Source organism: Mauremys reevesii, linkage group 24 (genome assembly GCF_016161935.1).
Source record: "Mauremys reevesii isolate NIE-2019 linkage group 24, ASM1616193v1, whole genome shotgun sequence".
In the NCBI taxonomy this organism is placed as follows: domain Eukaryota; kingdom Metazoa; phylum Chordata; order Testudines; family Geoemydidae; genus Mauremys; species Mauremys reevesii.
Window position 1 is genome coordinate 5,301,595 of NC_052646.1, and position 24,057 is coordinate 5,325,651.

General features: G+C 50.3%; 1 protein-coding gene across 4 annotated transcripts in view; it reads left to right on the plus strand.

Moving 5' to 3' along the window:
• The first annotated feature begins 4,457 nt into the window (after window positions 1–4,457).
• The window catches only part of PIAS3 (protein inhibitor of activated STAT 3), a 38,915-nt gene continuing 19,315 nt past the window's right edge, over window positions 4,458–24,057 (plus strand). For 2 of the 4 annotated variants that reach the window (XM_039513114.1, XM_039513117.1), the window contains exons 1-3: window positions 8,532–8,587; window positions 16,513–16,981; window positions 23,568–23,652. In XM_039513114.1, the coding sequence (XP_039369048.1) occupies window positions 8,564–8,587; window positions 16,513–16,981; window positions 23,568–23,652 (578 nt within the window). In that variant the 5' untranslated portion in view covers window positions 8,532–8,563. Of the gene's footprint in view, window positions 4,760–8,510; window positions 8,588–10,842; window positions 10,899–16,512; window positions 16,982–23,567; window positions 23,653–24,057 lie in introns of those variants that run through there. The other 2 variants (XM_039513115.1, XM_039513116.1) reach the window with 2 other exon arrangements.

The following is a 24,057-nucleotide window of genomic DNA, read 5'->3' on the forward strand; positions in this document are numbered from 1 at the left end:
TGTCATAGAAGTAACGAATGATGTGTCTTTGTCACTCAGAAACCCATTAAATTGGAAGTTTGGAAACTCTTATTTTCTTCTCTTCTTCTGATGCTGGTTGTTTGTTTCCCCTGCGCTGCTGGGCTTCCATTCCACTTATCGTCAATGTCTCTGCCAGGGTTTGGGGAGAAGAGAAATGATCTGGGGGGGCTGACCAGTGCTGAGAGCGGAGGGCAGCTCCCACTACCCTGCCTGGCTTGGAGAAGCCCCACACCCACCCAACCTCCCCACAGCTCCCCTCTCTGGCTTCCAGAAGCTGCATCCCTCTCCCAGATCGCCCTCCCCTCCTTGGCTTGGGAGGGCAGCACCGTCCCCTCACCCCCTTGCCTTTTCCCCTGCTTTGGCAACAGCTCCTCCTCCTCTTTATTGCACTGCTGTGACCAGATCAATTTCAATTACAGCAGGGCCAGGGGGCCAGCGTAGACCAGGCTGCGCGGTATTACCATTGGAATTGCCACTGGAAGGCACCCAGGACCGTTCACGGTTGCCCCCACCCCTTGTGCAGTCATTTCCGTCGCCACACTAGGCCGAAAAGGGGACCGCGGGCAGCCAGCGAGAACCCTCTCGTGCTGGCTGAGGTGGTGAGGGCTTGGCAAGCTAGGTCTTTGCCATCTCCCATGCTATTGACTGCCTGACTTTTGCATTGCAAGGGGGTCCCAGAGACTCATACCCTCCCAGACGTGCTCTCACCCCCTTAAACCATACCACATTAGCAGGAAATGGCCGGGGGGGGGGAGTGGTGTGTTTAGGGGGAGGGATGTTGTGCAATAGCTTTGAAGTGTTAGGCACGCCCATGATCATGCCACAACCTGCCCGGTGCTGCTCATCTTCCTTCAGCTTTAATGCTTTGTGCTGGATCTACTTCTGTACCAGAAGAGATGCAAGAAGCTACTATTCTGCCTACCCAAGTGCCCTCCTTAATCTGATTGCCTCATGATCGCTGGTAGCTTTTTATCCTCACGCCACCCCCTTGTGACATAAGGGGAGTTTTATCCCCATTTTAGTACAGGAAAGGGCACTGAACAGATTAAGCAACTTGCCCAGGGTCACACAAGGAGTCGGTGGCAGAGCCACGAACTCAACCCAGGTCTCCTGAATCCACATTCTGTACTGTATCCACTAGATCGTCCTTCCTACCAAACACAATCAATTGCATATATTCGTAAGCTCCTTCCACAGCAGTCATAGAATCATAGGACTGGAAGGGACCGTGAGAGGTCATCGAGTCCAGTTCCCTGCACTCGTGGCAGGACTAAGTATTATCTAGACCATCCCTGACCAGTGTTTGTTTAACCTGTTCTTAAAAATCTCCAGTGACAGAGATTCTACAACCTCCCTAAGCAATTTATTCCAGTGCTTAACCACCCTGACAGTTAGGAAATTTTTCCTAATGGCCAACCTAAACCTCCCTTGCTGCGATTTAAGCCCATTGCTTCTTGTCCTGTCCTCAGAGGTTAAGGAGAACAATTCTTCTCCTTCCTCCTTGTAACAACCTTTTATGTACTTCAAAACTGTTATCATGTCCCCTCAGTCTTCTCTTCTCCACACTAAACAAACCCAATTTTTTCAATCTTCCCTCATAGCTCATGTTTTCTAGATCTTTAATAATTTTTGTTGCTCTTCTCTGGACTCTCTCCAATTTGCCCACATCCTTCCTGCAATGTGGTGCCCAGAATTGGACACAATAGTCCAGTTGAGGCCTAATCAGAGTGGAGTAGAGCAGAAGAATGACTTCTCGTGTCTTGCTTACAACACTCCTGTTAATACATCCCAGAATTCAGTGTTGCCAGCACCAAGCAAAAGTTATGATCACCCCCCCTCCCCAAAATCACGAGATTGGCTTCAAAACCATGAGATTAAAAAAAAAAATTAGTGGTGCTTTGTAGTCACCTTCTGGATTTTGTGCCTCTGGGGTTCACACTTTCAAGATCTTCTCTGCAGCTGTGAGGGCTCAGAGCTTGCTTTAAGAAAAAGATTCTCTCCTAATCACTTCCCTCCAGGAGTTGGGGCTTTAAGTAAAACACCAAATACCGCGAGACTTTGTGATCATATCATGAGAGCTAACGGCCCTGCAACTACCCAACTCACTGCTCATCAGAAAATAGCCCTGGTGTTCGAGCCAGCTCACATGGCCAACGGTCATGGGCATTTGCTGATCAGGAAGGAAGTTGGCTTGCTTTGCACAACCTTCCTGAGCATGAGTTTCTTTAACAGTACCCAAGGCTCTGTGTGTGCGTGTGCGTGTGTGTGTGTGCGTGCGCAGGGAATGGAGTAGTTTTATTCTGTTCCCCTGCTCTCTTCTTTTAGCAGAAACAGCTCAAATTCAAGATGAGAAGCAGTATGTTCTGCTGGAACTGGCACTGGGCTGGGAATCAGGAGACCTCGGATATAGTCTTGGCTCTGCCACTGCTTTGCTAAGTGACCCAGGGCAAGTCACTTCCCCTCTCCATTTCCATCCTGGCTATTTAGACAAGGGCATGGACTATCTCTTACTCCATGTATTGAAAACTCTCCTTTGCCAGGATGCAGACACAAAACTTGGCGACAGTTAGGCAGCTGACATGCAGAGACCTTTGTTGACCATGCTGTCCCATACTGTCTCATTGTTTCCTTTCCTGTCTGTCTCCACCTGTTGTCTTGTGTCTTATACTTAGATTCGAAGGTCTTTGGGGCAGGGGCCATCTTTCTGTTCAGTGTCTGTATGTCACCAAGTGCCACAGGGGTCCTGGAGCATCACTGGAGTTCTGAAGCTCTGTGGCAATAGAAAGGATAAATAATCATGTACGTACAGCGCAGAGCACCGTGGGGGGTGTCTGATTTTGTGGGAGACCTGTAATGTGGAGTCGTGGGGAAGGCAGAGCTGCCAGAACACACGGACACACGAGAGCCCTGCAACCTGACCCAAAGACGACTACAGGCATCGGGGTCAGGTCAGGAAATTGAGGTGATTCTCTCGGGCTCGGCTCTCCTCCTCCCACCCAGTGGGTCGGCCCCACCCTGCTGCTGTGTGCGCTGCGATATGAGTCACTCGCTCTGCAGCACGCACAGCGCAGCCAGGGGCGGTGGATGGCAGGACTGGGGCACATGCCACTGGGTGAATGCAACCGCCGCGATGCCAACCCCATGGACTGGAGGAGACATGTCCAACGTAAGTCCGAAGGAGGTGGCAGCACTGACTCAGGTTCAGGGGGATGAGTCAAGTCAGAAAACAACTTGAGCTGCTTGGGTCAGATGGACTTAGTTCCGATTCGGGTCTGGTTCGGGCTTAAAAATTAGGCCCTAGCAGACTCCTAGAATGCTCAGTGAACGTCTGGACCTGTGATATGTACATACGTTTGGCCTGCAGAATAACCACAAATGTCACATGCCCGATGTTATATGATACAATTGGCTAGTATAATAATATTAATGATAGCACTTTGCACTTCCATGCCAGGGGCAAACATTCATTAATTCTCTTAGCCCCCAGAGAGCTAGACAATATCCTCATTTCATGGATGGGGAAACTGAGGCATAAGAATGCGTTGGTGGCAGATCTGGGCATAGAAGCCAGGCATTCTGAGGCCCAGTCCCCCTGCTTTATTAATTGGTCACTCCCATTCTCCGCCTGTGGTGTGCAGTTGAGTTTCCAAAAGGCCTGAAACGCTTTGGTATCATTAGAGTCTTTGGGATTAATAGAGGGGTATCTGGGGGAAATGTACTATACAAGAGTCCGACTAGATGGGCTAATGGGCCTTTCTGGCCTTAAAGACCCGGTGATTCCATCTGGCTTTAGAATCTGTGAATTCAGGAAAGACAAATCCATCCTGACAGGTTGGAGCTGGGAAGCGTGGAAATGTCTGTTCAAAGTGGGGGTGGGGGCAGGAGGGGGAGAAAGAAGGTCGGGGTGGAGGGACAGTCCAGGGTGGGGCATAGGTGCTGGAAGTAGTGGGGCTGCCGCACCCCCTGGCTTGAAGTGGTTCCATCATATACGGGGTTTACAGTTTGATGAAATACCTCTCAGCACCCCCACTATCCAAATTGGGTGGGGTAGGGCTGGGACGGGAGGGATTGTGGGGAACTGAAGGACCGAATTAGCCCAGGCGAACCCCACATGCCGAGCATCTTGGGGGTCACCCATCACTGACACGAGGCATTGGGGTGAAAGGGCCCAGTTCTCCACTGCCCTACACCTTGCCGTAGGCATCTGAGGCAGCACTGAGCGGGCGTGAAATGCCACCGGCTCCCAGTGGGGAGCAGATCACACGGCACATGGACCAAGGCACGATGGGACCAGGTCAACAGAGCCGCGTGGCTGAATTGGGGGGGACCAGCAGCAGGGATCCCATGGTGGGAAGGCAGGCGTAGATCTCGGCCCTGTTTTTGCAGCTGCTTTGCGGGAGCTGAGCTCCAGGGGGCAGCAAGGGAGGGTTGGTTATTTATTTAATCATCTGTATTATCCTGAGTTCCTGGAGTTTGCAGCTAAAGAAAGAGTCAGGCAGGCTGGGGTTTGGGAGGAAAGGGTTAGTTGTGGGCTTTCCCTGGCTGGATCCCTTTTCTGCTTGCAGACCCCTGCCCCCCACAAAACACCCTGAAATCAAACACCCTGCCCCCCCAAAACCAAACCAAAACGGACAATAGTAACGGCAAAGCATGGGGCCTGCGGAATCTGCTGCCAGCTGCACCCGGGTTAACCACTCCTGACCTGACCCAGAGGAAGGCCTCGGCCAAAGTGAACTTGGTGAGTAAGGAGACCCTGGTGGGGGGGTTCTGGGCCTCCAATCCGCCCTCCTCCTCCTGCCACTTTGCCAATAGGAGGGGGGAATCCAGCTGGCCCCAAAGTGGGTTTCCTGCTGCAAGAGAAACTTTGCTGCTTCCAGTGTCTAGATCCCACTTCACTCCCCACAAGCCTTCCCTGCTGCCCCCTAAACAGCCCTTGGGCCCCAGCTCTCCCACGTTAACTCCCTGCTGCCCCCTAAACCGCCCTTGGGCCCCAGCTCTCCCACGTTAACTCCCTGCTGCCCCCCAAACCGCCCCAGGGCCCAGCTCTCCCACGTTAACTCCCCGCTGCCCCCCAAACCGCCCCAGGGCCCCAGCTCTCCCACGTTAACTCCCCGCTGCCCCCTAAACCGCCCCAGGGCCCCAGCTCTCCCACGTTAATTCCCCTCTGTCCCCCCAAACTGCCCTTGGGCCCAGCTCTCCCACGTTAACTCCCCGCTGCCCCCCAAACCGCCCTGGGGCCCAGCTCTCCCACGTTAACTCCCCGCTGCCCCCCAAACCGCCCTGGGGCCCAGCTCTCCCACGTTAACTCCCCGCTGCCCCCCAAACCGCCCTGGGGCCCAGCTCTCCCACGTTAACTCCCCTCTGTCCCCCCAAACCGCCCCGGGGCCCAGCTCTCCCACGTTAACTCCCTGCTGCCCCCAAACCGCCCCAGGGCCCCAGCTCTCCCACGTTAACTCCCCTCTGTCCCCCCAAACCGCCCCAGGGCCCCAGCTCTCCCACGTTAACTCCCCGCTGCCCCCAAACCGCCCCAGGGCCCAGCTCTCCCACGTTAACCCCCCGCTGCCCCCAAACCGCCCCAGGGCCCAGCTCTCCCACGTTAACTCCCCTCTGCCCCCAAACCGCCCCAGGGCCCCAGCTCTCCCACGTTAACTCCCCGCTGCCCCTAAACCTCCCTGGGGCCCCAGCTCTCCCACGTTAACTCCCCTCTGTCCCCCCAAACCGCCCTTGGGCCCCAGCTCTCCCACGTTAACTCCCCTCTGCCCCCAAACCGCCCCAGGGCCCCAGCTCTCCCACGTTAAAGCCCCGCCGCCCCCCACACTGCCCCCGGGCCCAGCTCTCCCATGTTAACTCCCCGCTGCCCCCTAAACCGCCCTTGGGCCCCAGCTCTCCCACGTTAACTCCCCTCTGTCCCCCCAAACCGCCTCAGGGCCCCAGCTCTCCCACGTTAACTCCCCTCTGTCCCCCTAAACCGCCCTTGAGCCCCAGCTCTCCCACGTTAACTCCCCGCTGCCCCCCAAATCAGCCCGGGGCCCCAGCTCTCCCACATTAACTCCCTGCTGTCTCCCCAAACTGCCCTTGGGCCCCCAGCTCTCCCACGTTAACTCCCCACTGCCCCCCAAACTACCATGGAGCCCCAGCTCTCCCACATTATCTCCCTGCTGTCCCCCAAACCACCCTTTCTCCACGATTAACCCCCCTGCTCCCAAAACACCCCCTCCCATGATTAACCCTCCTGCCCCCTTCATTCAGATTAACCCCCTACCCCCAAACCACCACCCCGATTAACCCCCTGTCCTCAAACCACCCCCCAGATTAACCCTGCCCTCCAAAATACCAGCCTCTTCTCAAATTAAACCCTCCCCCCCATACCCGCTCCCTGCACCCTCACACCCTTCTTGATTGGAATGGGGAGGGGCTGCTTTGACCGACCCCCTGGCAAGGACACCCTGGGGCTGAGGGCCTGAGCTAGGCTGAGTCAGGCTTGCTACAGTGTGGGGCCCTTTAAAAGGGATGGTGCTGTGCAGCGGTAGCGTGCCTCCATGCTGACAGGATGTGCTGTTCCTGGGAGGGTAGGGTGGCCTAGTGGACAGAGCAATGGATTGGGAGTCTTGGGGTCTATTCTGGGCTCTGGACCTGCCCTGCCGTGTGCCCTTGGATAAGTCATGTCCCTGCTCCGTGCCTCAGTTTCCCCTCAGACCCTTTGTGTTGTATTTATATTGTGAGCTTTCTGGGGAGCAGGAGCTGTATGTTCAGTGTCCAGCCCAATGGGGCCTGGATTTTAGTAGAGCATCTAGGTTACGCTGTCATGCTACTTATGCTCACAATACAGCTACCACTATTATTATTAGGAAGAGTAAGTAATATTACTACAATGAAAATGACTTTTAATTAATACTAGTGATGAATAATATTGCTGTTAAATAATATCTAATAACTGACATTACCACAGCTAATATTAGGATGAAGTATCGCTAATAATGAATACTAAATGATTCTACAAAAGAGTAATACCAAGAAGACTAAATGACTAATAATGAATATCGCTACCTGGCGTGTAATAAAAACGGTGTTAAATTGTAGGCTGTCACTAATTTCAGGGGGTTTTCCTGGTCCTGCTTGCAGGCTAGAGGGCTCTGTAGGGGAGCATGTGATCTGGGTCTAGCAGTAGAAGTCAGCAGCTTTGAGATCGACCCAGCTTTGTTGCTCAGAGGTGTGAAAAATCCACATCCCTGAACAACATGGTTAAGCCAACCTAAGTCCTTGTATAGACAGCACTAGATCAATGGAAGAATTCTTCTGTCGACCAAGCTACCATCTCATGGGTAGGCAGATTAACTACAGCACTGGGGGAACCCCTTCTATCACTTTAGTAAGTGTCTACACTGAAGTGCTACAGCAGCATGCTTAGAGTGTGTAGACATGAGAGGGTGAGTTGTGCCTTGCTTTGTTTAGGGAGCAGCCTGTTTTGTCTTTTTCTGGTTTTAGGGTCGTGTGCGTTACCATTCTAAGCAATAAAGTGGTGGTACACTTCAGCCTTCCAGCAAGAGTAATGATGTTTTTATCTAATTGCTTTGTGTGCATGCTGTGAACATAACGCTACCACCAGTAAAAAGCAGCAAAGAGTCCTGTGGCACCTTATAGACTAACAGGAGTATTGGAGCATAAGCTTTCATGGGTGAATACCCACTTCATCAGATGCAGACATGCGAAAAAATATTAATAGTAATTCCCATACTAATGAGCAATTGTAGCAATTAAGATTGCTATTAATAATCACAGCGACAGGTAGTCCTATAAATATTGAGTGGTAATGTTGGTAAGTAATTATCTAGTAAAATTCAGGGCTAATGCTGATAGTAACTAATACCCTTATTAATACTCAGGCCTAGTGCCTTTAGCAGCCAATTATAGTAGCTAATCCTCAGGGCCGATAACTAATACTGCCATGAATACTCAGGGTCAGTGTTGTTAGCAACTAGCTATTATTCAGGGCTGATAGTAACTGTTACTTCTGTCAGTTCTCAGGACTAGTGCAAATAGCAATCAATACTCAGGGCTGCTGCTGCTTTTAGCTACTAATACTTATGGCTGATGACAACTAATTCTCCTATTAATACTCAGGACTGGTGGTAATAGCAACCAATACTCATGGCTGATAGCAACTTACTGCTGTTAATGCTCAGGGCTCCTGGGAATAGCAACCACTGCTGAGTGCCCATAGTAACTCCTAGTGGGTTTTGCACAACCCCAGTGCTGGTATTAATGCTACTCGGTGCTGCAGTAGCAGGACTCCTGGTGGCCGGCACTGCGTGCTGGTGGTAATTAACGCTGCGGTGTGGTGATCAGCCGGGAAGCATGAGCCAGGCAGCCTGGCTGCGAGCTCCCGGTCCCTGGGGTGGGTGTGTGTCTGCGGCTGAGAGCCGGGTGCGGAGTTTCGCCCCGCTCCCTCCCGCGCGGGGTCTCTGCGGCTCCGGGCCGGGGGCGGAGTTGTCGCCGCTCCCTTGGCCGCTCTCCCCGCTCGGCTCGGCTACGATGTCTCAAGATGGCGGAGGCGGCGGAGCTGAAGGTAACGAGCCCCCCGCCCCCCCCCCCGGCCGGAGCGACGGGGGACTCCGGGGGCAGCAGTTGAAGGGAGACCGAGGGGCAGGGGGTGCGGGGTGGGGGGCACCGAGGGACGGAGGGGGAGCTGGGGCTGCAGGGGTGGGGGCACCGAGGGGTGGGGGGATCTGGGGCTGCGGGGAGCCGGGGTGGGGGCTGCGGGGTGGGGGCATTGAGGACGGGGGATCTGGGGCTGCGGGGGCCGGGGTGGAGGGGGCTGCGGGGTGGGGGCACCGAGGACGGAGGGGATCTGGGGCTGCGGGGCTGGGGTGGAGGGGCTGGGGCTGGGGTGGGGGCACCGAGGACAGGGCGGGGATCTGGGGCTGCGGGGTGGGGAGCACAGAGGGTGGGGAGATCTGGGGCTGCGGGGTGGGGGCACAGAGGGGTGGGGGATCTGGGGCTGGGGGCCGGGGTGGAGGATCTGGGAGAGGGGCTGGGGCTGGGGTCTGCGCGGGGGCAGGAGCAGAGGGAAGTTGGCAGGGGCCCGTGGCACTGGGGGCTGTAGGGGTTCTTGGGGTGGGGAGTAGGGGAGGGATCTGGGGCTGTGGGGGCGGTGGGGTGGAGGGATCTGGGGGTGGGGATACTGAGGGGGCAGGGGAGGCTGGGAGGGGCCGGTCGCACAGGGGTGCTGTGGGGCGGGGGCACCGAGGGGCGGGAGTGTAGGGAGAGGATCTGGGGTTGCAGAGGATGAGAGGGGCTGGGAGGGCCGGTGGCACAGGGGTGCTGTGGGGAGTAGGGGAGGGGCCTGGGGTTGTGGGGATGAATTGGGAGCCTGGAGGGGCCCATGGCACTGGGGGCTGCAGGGGGCTGCAGGGGGCTGGGGGGGGGCACTGAGGACGGGGAGGGATAGAGGAGTAGGGGAGGGGTCTGGGGGCACTGAGAGGTGGGGACCGGGGTGGAGTGGGGGCACCGAGGGGCGGGAGGGTAGGGAGAGGGACCTGGGGTTGCGGAGGAGCAGAGAGAGGATGCGAGGAGGCGGGAGCTGCTGGGGGATACTGGAGGGGTCGGTGGCACAGGGGGTTGCACGGGGGTGCTGTGGGGATGGGGAGCAGGGGAGGGCTGGGTTTGTGGGGGTTGAAATGGGGGAGGCTGGGAGAGGCCCATGGCACTGGGGGCTGCAGGGGAGCTGGGGGCTCTGCAGTGTTGGGGGAGCGGGGGGGAGGGGACTGGCAACGTTGGGGGGCACCATGGGATGAGGGAGGGGTTTGAGGCCTGGGGGAGCAGAGGGATCTGGGGTGGAGGATGGGAGGGGACTGGGGCTGCAGGGGGGCTGTGAGTGGGGCAAAGTGGGGGAGTAGAGGGAGGATGAGTGGAGTCTGGTGGCTGCTGGGAGGGATCAGTGGCGCTGGAGGGGGGCACTGAGGTGCAGGAGCAGGGGGCTCTGTGGGTTTGGGGGAGTAGGGGGTGGGCAAGACGGCTAGGGGTGCAGGAAATCCCTGGGTGGGTTTGTAATGGGGGTGGAGTGAGAGGGGTTTGAGGAGGAGCCTGAGGTGTGGGAGCAGGGAAGCCCTGGAAGGTGGGATGGGTTCAGGGGAGCCCTGATGTGGGCAGGACAAGGGGTTCTTAGGAGGAGCCATAGGATCCTGGGGGAGGCTGTCGTGGGAATCCATGGAGGGGAGTTTTCAAGAGAGTACCAAGAGGGCGACCTGGGTCCTGAGTGGGACAGGACAGGACAGGGAGCAGGCAGAGGGTCTGTGGGGGTCATGATGGAGATACAGAAGCTTGGAGGAAGGGGCACAGGGTTTGGGGGTTCATGTGTGTGGGAGCAGGGATGTGGCTATTGAAGAAAGCAAAGGAGCTTGGGTATGGGGGGGAGCACAGGACCCTGGGGGTTCAATTGTGGGGTGTGGCGGTGAAGGAGGGAGAAGAACAGGAGGCCTCGGGGGAAGTGCAAGGAGGTGGCAGAGAGCTAAGGGGCCGGGGAATTCAGCCCTTACGGGGTGCAGAGACGAGTGTGGGGTCAGAGAGCCCAGGGAATACCAAGGAACAAAGAGGGGCCCTGCTGGGTCAGAAGGGGAGCAATGCGGAGTGGAGGGGCAGAGCTGCCATGGGGGGAAGGGGCATGGCTCCAGGATGTCCCTTGCCCAGAGCCATGGAGGCGTGGGAAGAGGGGGGCACAGAGTTGGAGGTGGCTTTGTTTGTAGACCAGTAGTTCTGCACCAGCACTCACAGCTGGAGGGGGTTTCGTCTCCCTCCACTCTCTTTTCTCTTTCTTGTTTTTAGGAGTCAGAGTGTAACCACCTTTGCCCACCAGACTGTGGAATATGAAATTGCCCCTGGTAACTAATTCCAAAGCTGATTTGTGTCCTCATTGGCGTGTAATATTTTTCCCCACAGGCTAGAATGCAGCTCTTAGCTGGCTAAAGTGGCCTCAGAGTCCTTCCCCCACCCCTGTGTTGTGAATAGCAAGAATTTAGGAACTGGCACCTTTTGGGCAGCCACAATGGGGATATAATTCTCTGGAGCTCGTGTTCCTCTGTAACCTTTCCAGTAGTGACCCATCCTGTTCTGATATTCATGTAGGGCCTGATCCTGCTGCCGGGAGCAAAACTCCCTATGACTTTAATATGAGCAGGACTGGGTTCCTATCTCAGTAAGCACCAAAGTGTTAAAATGTTCATGGAAAAACTGGACCCAAAAATTGTAATCAGAAAGAGTTGCAATTTTGCAGAATTCCTATTGCGAAGAAGCAGTGACTTTTTTTTGTAAAGTTTACCAAAGTTCCATGAGCGTAATAAGCTAGACAATAGTCCCACATCGGCAGACTTGGAGAAATGGCATGTCTTAACATAGGTTTTGATCCTGCATCGATTTATACACATGCTTAACTTTATGCATGTGAGCAGTGCCACTGGGACTCAGTGGGCCTCCTCGTGTGTGAAGTTAAGCACATGCATAAGTCTGCAGGAGTGGAGTCATAGTTAGCACATTGTTAAAGAGCATATACAGAGGGTGAGGTCGGATAGATACAGCGGGGGGTGGAATTTCTCTGACATCTTCTACTATACTCTCTCTCTGCAAATAAATCTCTGCGGAGAAATCATATTGTAAGAGTAGATGTAGCTTAGCACATGGGTTTACATTCTCTGAGGCTTGGTCCACCTCTGAGATTCTCTTATGGTCTCCCAGGCTTCAGACTTTCCTGTGCAGCCTGGCATTATTCATGGCTCTCTGCAGTTTATTTTTAAATCTGTGCTCTCTTCCGGCAACTGAATTCCCTTGTCCATCTCCCCTACCCCCCTTTCTGGCTTCCTCGCTAGGGGTTAGTCTAAGATTTTTACCATCTGTCTTTCATTGTAAAGAAAGAGGAGCCAGCTGAAAGCAAAGTGATTGCTCCCTATGTCTGGAGTGGGCTTGGACACCTTCCGTTATTTAAATGATCAGGGATGACTCCTCTGGAAAGAGAAATGTTGTACACTGTTCAACAATTGTCGGTTCAGGCTATTCAGCGTGGACTCAAGTGTGATGTGGCTCATTCACTAAATAGGCCTTTGGGTGCCTTCTGGGAGCTCTTGATTGTGATCACTTGTGGCAATGAGAGAGTCTTTCCGCTGCTGTGCTGCATTGCGTGAGCAGTAATCGGAGACGCTTCAGGTGTCGATAAGAGTCCAGAGTAGCGGTGACACAGCCGTCTACGAGTACAGGTGTATTTTAAAAAGAAATGTGGTGCTGGTGAACCAAACTCCACTAATCTCCCAGGAAATTAATGGGCTTAGTTCTCAGGACTTGGGTGCTGTTCGGTCTCCGTGAAATAGGCAGCCTTTGCGGGTCTCTGAGATTGTCACGAAGGACGGCTGTCTTTGCAAGATGGGTTTATAATGCACCTATATCCATAACATAATCTTTTGAGTGTTAAAAGGTATTTAAAAGAGACACTGTCAAAGTTTACAGTCTCCAAATTAAAATCTTTCTGATAAATATCTATAGTGCAGTTTTCCTATTTCTGAAAAGCGTTCTCAGTGCTCAAAAAAAAAAAAAAAAAAGGGGTTACAGTAATATTAAAAATTATTCTTCTCTCGAATAACCAGCCAAGAAAGGTGATAGATAAATTCCCTGCAATGTACTATGTGTGGTTTTTTTTCACTTGAGACCCTAACTAGTGGTCCTGTCTGTTCTGCAGCAGAGATCACATGGCACTTTTCATAGTGGTAGAGAGTTTGCCCTGTCTGTCTTAGCCAAAATTTCCCCTTCCTCCTCCTGCCCTGGGAAGTGAAACAGCTGGCATGCTGCTCTCTAGGGATGGTTGCATTTTCGGTGGCGGATAGTGGTCCTCGTATATATGGCTTGTAAACGGCTTTGGGATCTTTTGGCATGTAAGATGCAATAGAGCCTAATAAACTCAACTCTGCATGCTTGCTCGCTCTTGTCAATCTGTGCGATATTGAAATAGACAAGAAGCCTGGTCTGGGAATTCCCAGGAAAAAGAAATATGGGATAGGTCCAATTTTTACCTCTTAAAATAGGGGTGTGGAGAGCAGTAGAAATGTTGCCACATAAGAGAGCATTTTATTACCTCTAATTTTCTTCATGCGTGAAGCATCGGGAACAAGAAAATTTAGAAAACGTTGGCCCTTAGAAGCAAAGTGTACTGCCTGTAGCATTGTTGTTTTTTTTTCAAATGAATACATTGGATTGGGCTCTGCAAATCAACCCAAGTACACAATATTCTTGGTTTGTATACCAAAAGAGAGAGCGAGAGACACACGGGTACGTTTGTTTTTTATTGGGAGGAATGCGAGCTTTCTCGCTTTTGCAGAGTAACAGAATCCTAGCCTTTTCCTTCTGCCCCCTAGTGTCCCACGGCAGTCAGATGATAAAGCACAGAGGAAAAGGCGTGTCTGTGAAATTGAAAGGCCATGCAGACTTAAACCCTTCAATAAATTGTAGCTAATTTGAGAACAATTCTACTATTGTTGAATCTGTTTCGTTTGGTAGCCTGAAGGCAACTGGCTACTTGGTGGTGGTGAAACTCTGTATTCTCTTTCTTCTTTAAAATGGAGAATGTTTAAGGTGATTAGGTTTCAGGTTTAACCCTGTGGAACAGATAAATGTCCAGTATCCAAACATTCTGGAAGGTGTCAGCATCTTAAAGGTAAATATACCTTTTAGTTTAATCATTGGCACGTCTTCTGAGACTGCTAACAAAGTAGTAATGTTCTTTTTATAATGTAGACATGCATCAGCTATGACTGGGCCAGAGATCCACTAACTTATTTTAATCGGCCAGCCATCAGATTTGGTGATTTACTGATTTGGAGATGAAAGGCTATTTGTTCTTCATCCCTTATTACAACAGTATGTGTGTTAATAAACAAAGCATTATAAATATAAATGGGTTTGATTCTTGACTGGTTCTGGTTTCTAACTTTTTACTTGTGTGACTGGAAGGATTTTTTTACATAACCAACAGCCTCCCACAGCATCCGGTGCCATCCCATGAGTGTTTTTCTTTATGCTCTTGTGAGTAGCAAAGTAATCCGGAAAGTCCTATTTTGCATCAGACAGGAACAATGGTCTTGTGGCGAAACCAGTGGACTGAGATTGAAGATTTGGGTTCAGTTCTGGCTCCACCCCTGTCTTTCTTTGTGACCCTGGGCAGGTCGCTGTGCCTCCATTCCCTCTCTGCAGAATGGGAATAATACTTTCTCCTATTCTGTGTGTCATGTCTATTTAGACGGTAAGTCTGTATGGCACAGACCGTCTCTTATTATGTATCTGTGCAGTGTCCAGCACAAAGGGGCCATGATCTGGGATGGGTCATTTAGGTGCTACTGCAGTATACATAAATGATACACATTGCCCAGGCACATTTATAGTTGGTGCACACACAAACTTTGAGCCTGGCTGCGTAGTGGGTGCAGCAAGGAGTAGCCGTGCATAAGAGAGTTCAGAAAATGGAAGGTTTTAATGTGTTGGTTTTTTTTTTTTAAGTGCAAAAGATAATTAGTGTAGGTAAAGCAAATAATCCTTTGCGCTAGTGCCCATCATAGATTTCTGCCTGCTTTACACAGGTGGGTAAAGAAAACTCTGTTTGACAGGTGGAGAAGCTGAGAGCATAGCTGCACTGCACGTGAAAGCGTGGTGGTAGCACGGGCAGGCACACCTGTACTAGCTAGCATGGGAAGTCAGCGTAGATGTGGTGGCATGGGCTACCAACCTGAGTACAGACCCGCTGGGGAGCCTGAGAACACCTTCTGGTTGCTAGCTCATGCTGAAGCCCGTGCTGCCACCAGGTGTAATTTCCAGCTCAGGGAGACGTACACGTGCTAGGTTTGTTTGAGCTTGTGTGCTAAAAATAGCCATGTAGCCGTGGCGGCATGGGCAGCAGCTTGGCGAGCCCTCGGATTACACACCTACAGTCTCAGAAACTAACCTGCTGGTTTTAGCACCCTAGTTCGTGTGTGTGCATCTACCCGAGCTGGAAACTGCCTCTAGCTGCAGTGCAGACGTACCTGTAGTACAATCATACCTTTACTTGCAGTGCCAACATACCCCGAGGCACAGAATAGCCCAAGGCCACAGCAAGTTAATAGCGGGCGAGGGCTAGATCTCACCTGCCTTAGGCTGGTACTCTGTCCCGTGGGCAGACTCTCCCATGGAAACAGCATGACCAATAACTTCCTGTGGTGAAATACCTTGGCGCAGCTGAACAAAGGTAGGCAGGAGGAAGGTATCTCCAGACTGGGGTCACACAGGGCCTTAACGCCCATAGTGAACTGGGAGCCATTCTGAATGATCGATTTGGGAAAAAATAGGGGCAGTTGTCTCGTATGAGGTTTCTGCTTTTGTGCAACCCCTTTTTTTCATGGGAAATGACCCGTATTTTTTGTTAAATCTGTTGAGCTCAAAGATACAGTAGCTCCCACTCGTTTGGGTGGAATAGCAAGCGTGACTTCTTAAAGAGGCTGAGGACAAGGCAATCCAAAAGTATATTTGTGCATTAATTTGACGCGCAGTTTCATTTATGGCAGTACCTCAAACGTATGAATGTGGTGCCATACGTCTTGTTAGTGTTAAGTGCCTTTAATGATGATGCCACCCTGCTGCTCTGTGGAGCTCTTGCTGAGATGTGGGCTGAATCTACTGGCTCCATTTGTGAGAATTATTGGTGACATATGTAGTGAAGAGAAAATTAGCAAGCTGCTTTTAGATACCCTTTAATAGGACAATTATTTAATTCCAGCCTTGGTGTGGCGTTGGTACTTGATGCATGCTTTTTCTTAGACTATTTCTTTTCATTATGTTAACTCCAAACTTCTGACTAATCAATCATCTGTTAAATCTGTTCCAGATTTGGTACCCCGTATGCCAACTTAAAGGAATACTGGGCAGTATAATGCAGGCCCGTAGTTTCTGTATTAGAAGCAAAGTGGGGAGTTCCAGAATTTAAAAACAGTTAATAACCTAGTTCTTTAGTTTATGGGCCAGAGTCTCATTTACAACAAGGCTCTTTTATACCACACTGGTAATATAAAAGAGTCTTCAAGTGAGAATCATTTCACCTGCTTTGAGAGGTGTAAAGAGGCCTTTGTGTAAATGAGAATCTGGCCCAAAGTGTTCTTGTTGTTTAGCCATCCCTTGGCATGGCAGAACCCCCCCCCCCCCCACAACAACATTGTGCTAGTGCAAAAATGAAATTGCCTAGAAACTGGAAGTGGAACTGACCCATTTAGTTCCAAAGTCCAAGCTGAGAAAAATGCAAAGAGGTAAAAGTAAATTAGATGTTTACGGCTCGTTCACCTGTACGTAGATAATCGCGCAGGTAATGGGATTTGTAATTTGACAGTGTCTCTTTTAAGGTCTCTGCCACTTTCATCTAGTGAATTTGTAGCTTGTGTTTGGACTGTGTATTTGGAATTAGCAATGTCAACGTTGTTTTCTGTTTTCTTGCAGCACATGGTTATGAGCTTTAGGGTATCAGAACTGCAGGTTCTCTTGGGTTTTGCTGGCAGAAACAAGAGTGGAAGGAAGCACGAGTTGCTCACAAAGGCGTTACAGCTGCTCAAATCTGGCTGCAGCCCGGCTGTTCAGATGAAAATTAAGGAGCTGTACCGGCGAAGGTTCCCGAGGAAGATCTTAACCCCTTCAGACTTATCCATGCTCCATATTCAGACAGGGCAACTGCCCTCCGCCGCTGCACTGACGCAGGGCAGCACGGTGTGTCATTTGCCCTATGATAACAGTTCGGCAGCTTCTGCAGTGCCAACGGCTATGTTGCCTCCGGTGCCTATGCTGGGACCCAAACATGAGACAGATGTTCAGCACTTATCCCCGCCCATTCATCCGGTCCATCCAGATGTCAAAATGAAGAGGCTGCCCTTCTACGACGTTTATGATGAGCTGATTAAACCCACCACATTAGGTATGTTGAATAAATTAGCTTTGCTTCTCTTTTCTACAGGACGCTATTACTCAAAGCTTACTGGCTTGACAGCCCTTGAAACTGAAAGCTTCCGGTTATTCGCAGACTGGGCATAGCATGAGCAGTGAGGGCTAGTTTCCCAGACTGCTTTGCAAGTGCACATCAGCCTTGATTTGGAAGGACTACATCTGTGGGTGAGGGTGGGAGTCAATCCTGGGAGTCTCTGCTGAGATTGGCTATGATGTGTTTTGTGGTAGAGACACCTGTGAACGAATAACCTTAGATAGTTCTTGTCCAACCAAAAAAATCACCATCTTGGCATTTCTGTACGGTGCATAGTCCAGTGGGGTCTTGATCCCTGACTCAGTCCTTAGGTAATACTGCAATTTGAAATAACCACTGGACTGAGATCTCATTTTTAATAGGATACCGAAGAGGTTTGGTTGCTCCTGTGGTTTTCTGGATTCAGACTAAGGATTGAGTGAAAAGCCTGATATCTTCTTACTAATCCCTTCAGCCAACCAGTCTCCTGCATCTCTTAAGTGGATAATGACCAGTATGTGCCTTTTTTTTTTTTTTTTAATTTGGCCATCTGTATCAGATAGAGCCAGTTTGTCAACTTTGCTGGGAACAGACTGAGTTCTTCATTATAGTCTAAAAATCACCCTCTTTTAGAATTACTATACTGCCTGTGAGTGATTTATGATATTTCAGCATTCGGACTACGAAGCTGAGAGAAGGAATAGCTGCTTAGTATGGGATGGGTTCTCAGAACAATATCTCGAGTGCCAGGTGTGTTAACTGCAAAACTGATAAAGTAAAATTAAAAATTGAACAGTCTCTTGGGTAGCGCCTTTAGAATTCCATGGCACCTTCAGGCCTAGTTCTGCGTCACTAGACTTCAAACTTGTTGGCTGGTTCTTGATTTTTTTTTTCTCCCTTGTTAGGATGATGGTTAACTCAATGAAAGTTAAGAGAAATGAATTGAAAATCATCAATAAAACCCCAATAAATGAAAAAAATATTTTTATTATGAAAGTGCTTAGAAGTCCCAACTGGGATCCGGGCCCCGTTGTGTTACAACAGTGGACAAACATGACGTAAGAGACAGGCTCTTCCAGGCAGGAACTTACTGTCTAAATAGACGAGACGGACAAAGGACAGGAGGGAAAGTGAAGGCATGGAGATTCTAAAGGTGAATAGAAACGGAGGAATAGGGGAAGAGATTCCTTTATGCTACGTGGAACTCGGAGGCCCATTCCATTTATGCTTTGCTGTCCATTGGCTGGCACGTTGGCAGCACCCCTTGGATAAGTGCTGCATATCTGACATGGTACCACTTGATTAATCATGTGACTTGGTGCCTCACAGTGGCCCGCTTGAGCTGGGGGGAAAAGTACGAATTCAACCCGTACAAATCAGCTGGAACAGTCTCTCTTTGCCAATGGTGGGGTGACCACAGTCAGGGTAATTCTGTGGCAGTCTAACTTCAAGACCTTGTGAGGCCTCCTTATAAGTGTAAGGGTGCCAGTAAAAACAACAGTTGGGGGATGGCGCCCAGCTTTTCCCTACAAACCCCTTTGACCCTGCCTGGGATGTCTGTTCCTGGCCCTGCCTCTGAGTAGCTGGGAGACATTAGATAAGTTGCATATTTGTCTCCCGAAGTGCTAGCCATTTTCCATGCATAAAAAAAGATACGTTATCTGTTGGAAAGAACTCACGCTTTCCCCATCTGTAAACTGGGGGGGAGGAGTGGCTGTGTCTCTTCGCTGATATCTGTGAAGTGCTTTAGGATGCTCGATCTAATGCTTACTGAAGTCGGTGGAAAGATCCCCACTGACTTCATGGGGTGTGGATCAGGCCCAGGAAGAGCAGAGTCTTATTGCCTGTTTTGAAGCTGGAAGTTGTGCGACCTGTCCTGTTAACTAAGGTCATGTGTTGACGGCACAGCTTCTCTGCAGACTGGCCTGACCCGGCCTACGCCGTTGGAGTGATTGTAGTTGGGATTCAGGTGTGGGTTTTTCCCCCACATAAATGTGGTAGTGTTTGCTGCAGGGGAGAGAGGTACGTCTGGCTTCATTATTCCTGCTCTTGGCACAGCAAGATCTCAGCAACTTGATGCTTGTTTTTTTTAAAGTATATTTTCTTGACTTTGGCTCCATTATCCCTCCCAGGCAACCTGTGGTTTCCTTAAATGGGATGCTCATGTTGCAAAAGAACTCGTTATTGCTCTGTGCCAAAATCATCTGCTCCCTCCCCCCGGATAAGCCTTCTTACTCAAATATTGATACTTGAATTAAAAATAAACTTGCTGTATGACTGAGGGGCGGGGGGCGTCTCACACTCCTTGCACACACCAGGGGCTTCTTTTTCCTTCCGTTCCCTCCCAGGGGCTCCCTGTGTGAACCCTCCCATCCCCCTCTATTTCAGGGATTCACTGCAACCCCCGCCCTCATGCCAGGAGCTCTGTGCGAGTCCCGTTTCCCCCTCTGCCACATGGCGGAGTTCACAATTTGTCCCTCCAGGCCAGGGGTTCTGTGTGCCCCACCCCCCCAACGCCAGAGTCTCCCATTCTCCTCCAGGTCTCCCTCCCCCATACCTTTTTCTCCCATTCTCCCCACCCTGCATGCTGGGGCTCTGTGCTCCCTCATTCCTTCCTTCCCCTCCATGGCAGGGGCTCTGTGTGTTTCTCCCATTCCCCCTCTGCCACATGCTGGGAGATCTGTGTGCCCCCCTCCTCCCTCCCCATGTTACTGTCCCACGTTTCCCCCGCCCCATGCCAGGAGCTGTGTGTACCCTCCCCATTCCCTCCTCTGCCAAATGTCCCCTTGCCCCTCTCCTCCCATATGAGGGTCCCACGTTCTCCACCTCCATTAGGGCTTGTGCTCCCTTTCCCTTATGCCGGGTGCTCTTTGTGGCTTCCCTTTCCCTTCCACCAATCTGATCTAATTTTCTTTCTGTCTGGGAGGAAAGTCATTCAGGGTGTCAGCGTTTTAAAAATGTTTTGGGATCACGGGCTGAGCTGAGATGGGAGTCAGGGAGACATGCACAAGCAAATGGCTTCCATCAACCAGTTTTTTTGATCTGTAGACAATTAGGGAGGCCGCTGAAGCTGCTGAGTGTGATAGCCAGATGCAAGGGGCTCAGTATCCCCCCCCATTTCCCTCTTTCTGATTCCTATTCTCCCCAAAATCAATAGAGTTCTGCCCTGTGATACCTAAACATTTCAATCAATTCCAAAATTCTGGGAATATGGCATTGAATAGTTATTGCGTTACCGGCAGAGAATTGCCATCAAGTTGAATGTAAGACCTCAATTTGCTTGGCCAGTTCTGAAACATGTGTAGTGCCATACAGGTGTGTTCTCTGCTCCAGTGAGTTGATGTGACTTATTTCTGGAGTATCATGAAACTTCTTGATGCTTTAAACAAATAAACCCTGCGCCAAGGAGGGTACAGTAAAAAACAAATCCGTTTTCTGAATTCTGGTATCTAGCAAACATGACCACCACCCTGAAAATTAGCTGCTGCTTTCTTCTAAACTAAAAATGTTTGCAAAGTTTTGTGTATTTTTATGTAGGGGACTTACTTCCTGCTTTAAGTGGAAACCTCAGTGCAACTTTAGCTATGTAGCTTGTCGGGCACTTTCATAATAAGGTCAGGAAAGGAAGAGTTGTGATAAAAAGAGAGGAGTGATTGAAGAAGTAGTTTTTCAGGAGAGATTTGAAAGAGGGAAGATGGTGGATGAAGTCCCTGAGAGCATCTTGGATGTAGGGGACAGCATGATAGAAGGCACAAAACAGGAGGAATAAGGCAAGAGGATTGAAAGAATGTAGGAAGGGACAGCTTTGTGATTAAGGCATAGGACTAAAGAATCTGGAGAGGTGTGTTCTGCTCCAGGACAAGTCACTTTGCCTCTCTTTGCATGCTGGAGATAATATTGACCAGGGCTTACATTCAACCAGAGCTGTCTGGAGCAGAGCTTGAGTAAATATTTTCAACCCCCCCTGTAGTTTTTATAGCATGTTGGGGGCTCTGGAAAATACTCTAAGAAATTAAGCCCTGATATTGACCTTCCCTTCAGGGGTATTGTGAAGATGAATTCATTCTTGTTTGTGCTCAGATACTAAGGTGATGAATGCTCTAGTAACACCTGTAAATAATGAATTGATGAGACCAGAGACATAGGTGGGGTGAAACTAGTAAGAAAGGCAGTGAGAAGGGTTTTAGCAATGGGGCCATGAGGAAGAGGTGGATTTTGGTGATATTGACAGAGGAGGAAGAAAGGAGATTCAGTGAGGGACTGGAGAAAGGCCTTAAAGATGACACCGGGATTGTCAGAAAGGCTAGCGAGGTTCCGAGCTGGGACAGAGGAAGGAGTCCGAATGCAGCTCTGGCCAGGACAATGGATGCTCAGGCAGTCAGCATTCCTGCCCTGAAGACCTGAGTCTGTTGTATGGCATGGCAGTAAAAAGGCATGGAGATTTTGTTGATGAGATCGGAATAGAAGCCACAGAATCAAGTCAGAAGGACTCCTAGTTCGTTCATTCCTCTTTCCGTGTGCGGAGGTTGCCACCGAGGGTGCCACTTGTGACTCTTTTGTGATAACAAATGTCTGCAAATTGTGTGGCCCAGTGGGCCTGGAAAGCTGCTATTGCGTAACAAAGTTTGAGCACCTCTGTGTTCTAGGAGGGCTCTGAACTGAGCAATTGTATTGGATAGAAAAGGAGTGATAGGGAGACAGACAGTGGTGAAATTCATGGACCTTGGCCTAGACCCTGCTATCACCAAGGTAGCGGTTTTGCCATTGACTTCAGCTGGAGCAGGAGCAGAGCCTTGATCTTGCTCCAGGACTGAGGAGTGGAAGGCTAGGACAGAAAGTGTTAAGACAAGGTCAGAAACCTCTCCAAAGAGCTCGCGTTTGTGCTGCCAGGGCAGTTAGCCTGTTTTTGGAGGCTGGCACAAGTTCTGGCAGGTCATCTGCAGAGGAAAGTTTCTGTGTTTCAGACCTCGCATTCTTCACATTCTTGAACTTCAGGAAATTGGAGAAGCAAGCTCCTAGCCCGATTGTGGAATCCTCTCTAGCAGAATTTAGAGTGGGATTAACTGTGTTCTTGGGGAGGCACGGATGAGGGGGGTGTTGTACCTAGGAATGTGGTCAGAGTCCTTTTTTGGTGCATGTTGCAGTACGTACTAACATCTGCCACAATTCAGTACGGCAGATTTGCCATAACTATCTTGAATTTATGTAATGCCGCTCCTCCTAAATGTGATACCAGTGCTCTTTACAAATCTGTCTGATACCCTGGCCCAGTGAAACCACCTCTTGGTGGGAATAAACAAGCAGCCCAGCTTCCCAACACAAGCAAAGCAGTGCATGGTAGATGTACGTGGGGTTGATTTGTCCTGATCCAGAGGGATGCTGTCCATCTGGGATCACTCCGGTGGGAATTGTGGGATAAACCTAGAGCGAATGCAGCAGAGTGCTTTGTGTTTGAAATGCCTACGAGATCTGCTGTCTTGTAGGTTACCTGAGCTTACGTTCTGCTCCTGGTTATTTTAGAAGCACCAAGTTTGCATTACTGGTGGTCTGCTACATTGAAGGCAACTCTTTTTTTAAAGGCAAATTCCTCACTAGGGTAGATTAAATGAAAATACCTGCACTAGATCAGAAGTGATATCTCCCCTTGAAGGCAGTAGAGTTTAATGCTCAGGAGGACCATGCTTATCCGTAAAATTTGCCTCCGTGTCGGTAACTGCTGCTTAAAGTACTTGATTCACCCCCTACGTATGTTTCTCCTTGTGTTTTGTATTTTAGATAAGTGCACAGCTGTTTTTGTATTTTAGATTTATTTAGGACCTTGTCTGTGCCTTTATGCCTGGGGAAGATAAGGAAAAGGTCTATTTCTTATTAGGGGAGTGTGCTCCTACTATAATTACATAATGACTATAATTTCCAGGGTAGTTAATGACCTCTGGGATTGCCTAGCCGTGTCTTGGCCCACAGACTCCTCCAACCTGATCTCTAACTCCCAGGAAGTGCCATGCACCTTGGTCATTACTGCTTAGTCAGGAAGTTATGTATTGAAGATATTAGATCAGGGAATTGGGAGGTGAGGTCTCATGGATTCTATTTTCAGCTCTGCCACTGACTGACTGACTCTGGGTAAGCTGCTTTGCCTCTCTGTGCCTCAGTTTCCTCTTCTGTAAAATGCTGGTGACAGTACTGTGCTACCTTGCATGGGCGATGTTGTTTGGTGTTTGTGATGTTCTTTGAGAGCCCCTGACTGGAAGGCATGTTAGAAGTGCACTGAAGTAAGAATCAGTGGTGAGGTGTGGACCACAATCCTTGTTTGTGCACAACTACCATTGAAGTCCACGGGAGTTAGGACTAAGGACAGCTCTGTATTTATACTGCACGCGATGTGTTCTTACGTAATCGGAGGTCAGTTTATGTGTGGCAAGGGAGGGAGATTGGTTTTTTTAAGAACGCCTTGCTGATGACCAACCATCCTTCCAGGAGCAGAGAGATCTCAGCCTTGGGTTCAAGATAATCTTTACCTCCTCCTTCTTTTGTTCTCCTACAGCATCTACGAACAGCCAGCGGTTTGAAGAGGCGCACTTCACCTTTGCGCTAACACCTCAGCAAGTTCAACAGATTCTCACCTCTCGGTAAGCAAATGGCTGGCGGTTCAGGATCTGTCTGCCCAATGCGCGTTGCATGTGGCTTTTATGCAGGCTTTTCACTTGGCCTCCAATAGTACTGCCAGGTCAGTGGGGAGGAAAAATTTGGCAAGAGGTTTGGTGGCTGAGACTAACAAAGACAAGGAGGTCAGGTGACATGGGAAAGGGAGCTTGTGCCCCGGAGCACTTTCACTGCAATAACTGGGAATAAAATCCTGGGCCAGATCCTCAGCTGGTGTAAATTGCGTCGCTGCCTTGACCTCAGTGGTGCTGTCCCACTTACAGAAGCTGAAGAGCTGACTCCAAGTCTGTATAATGGGATTGACTTTGTGTACATATCAGAGTTAATGTAGCAACCGGATAAAAACACGTAAAACTGGCCTCAGGATCATG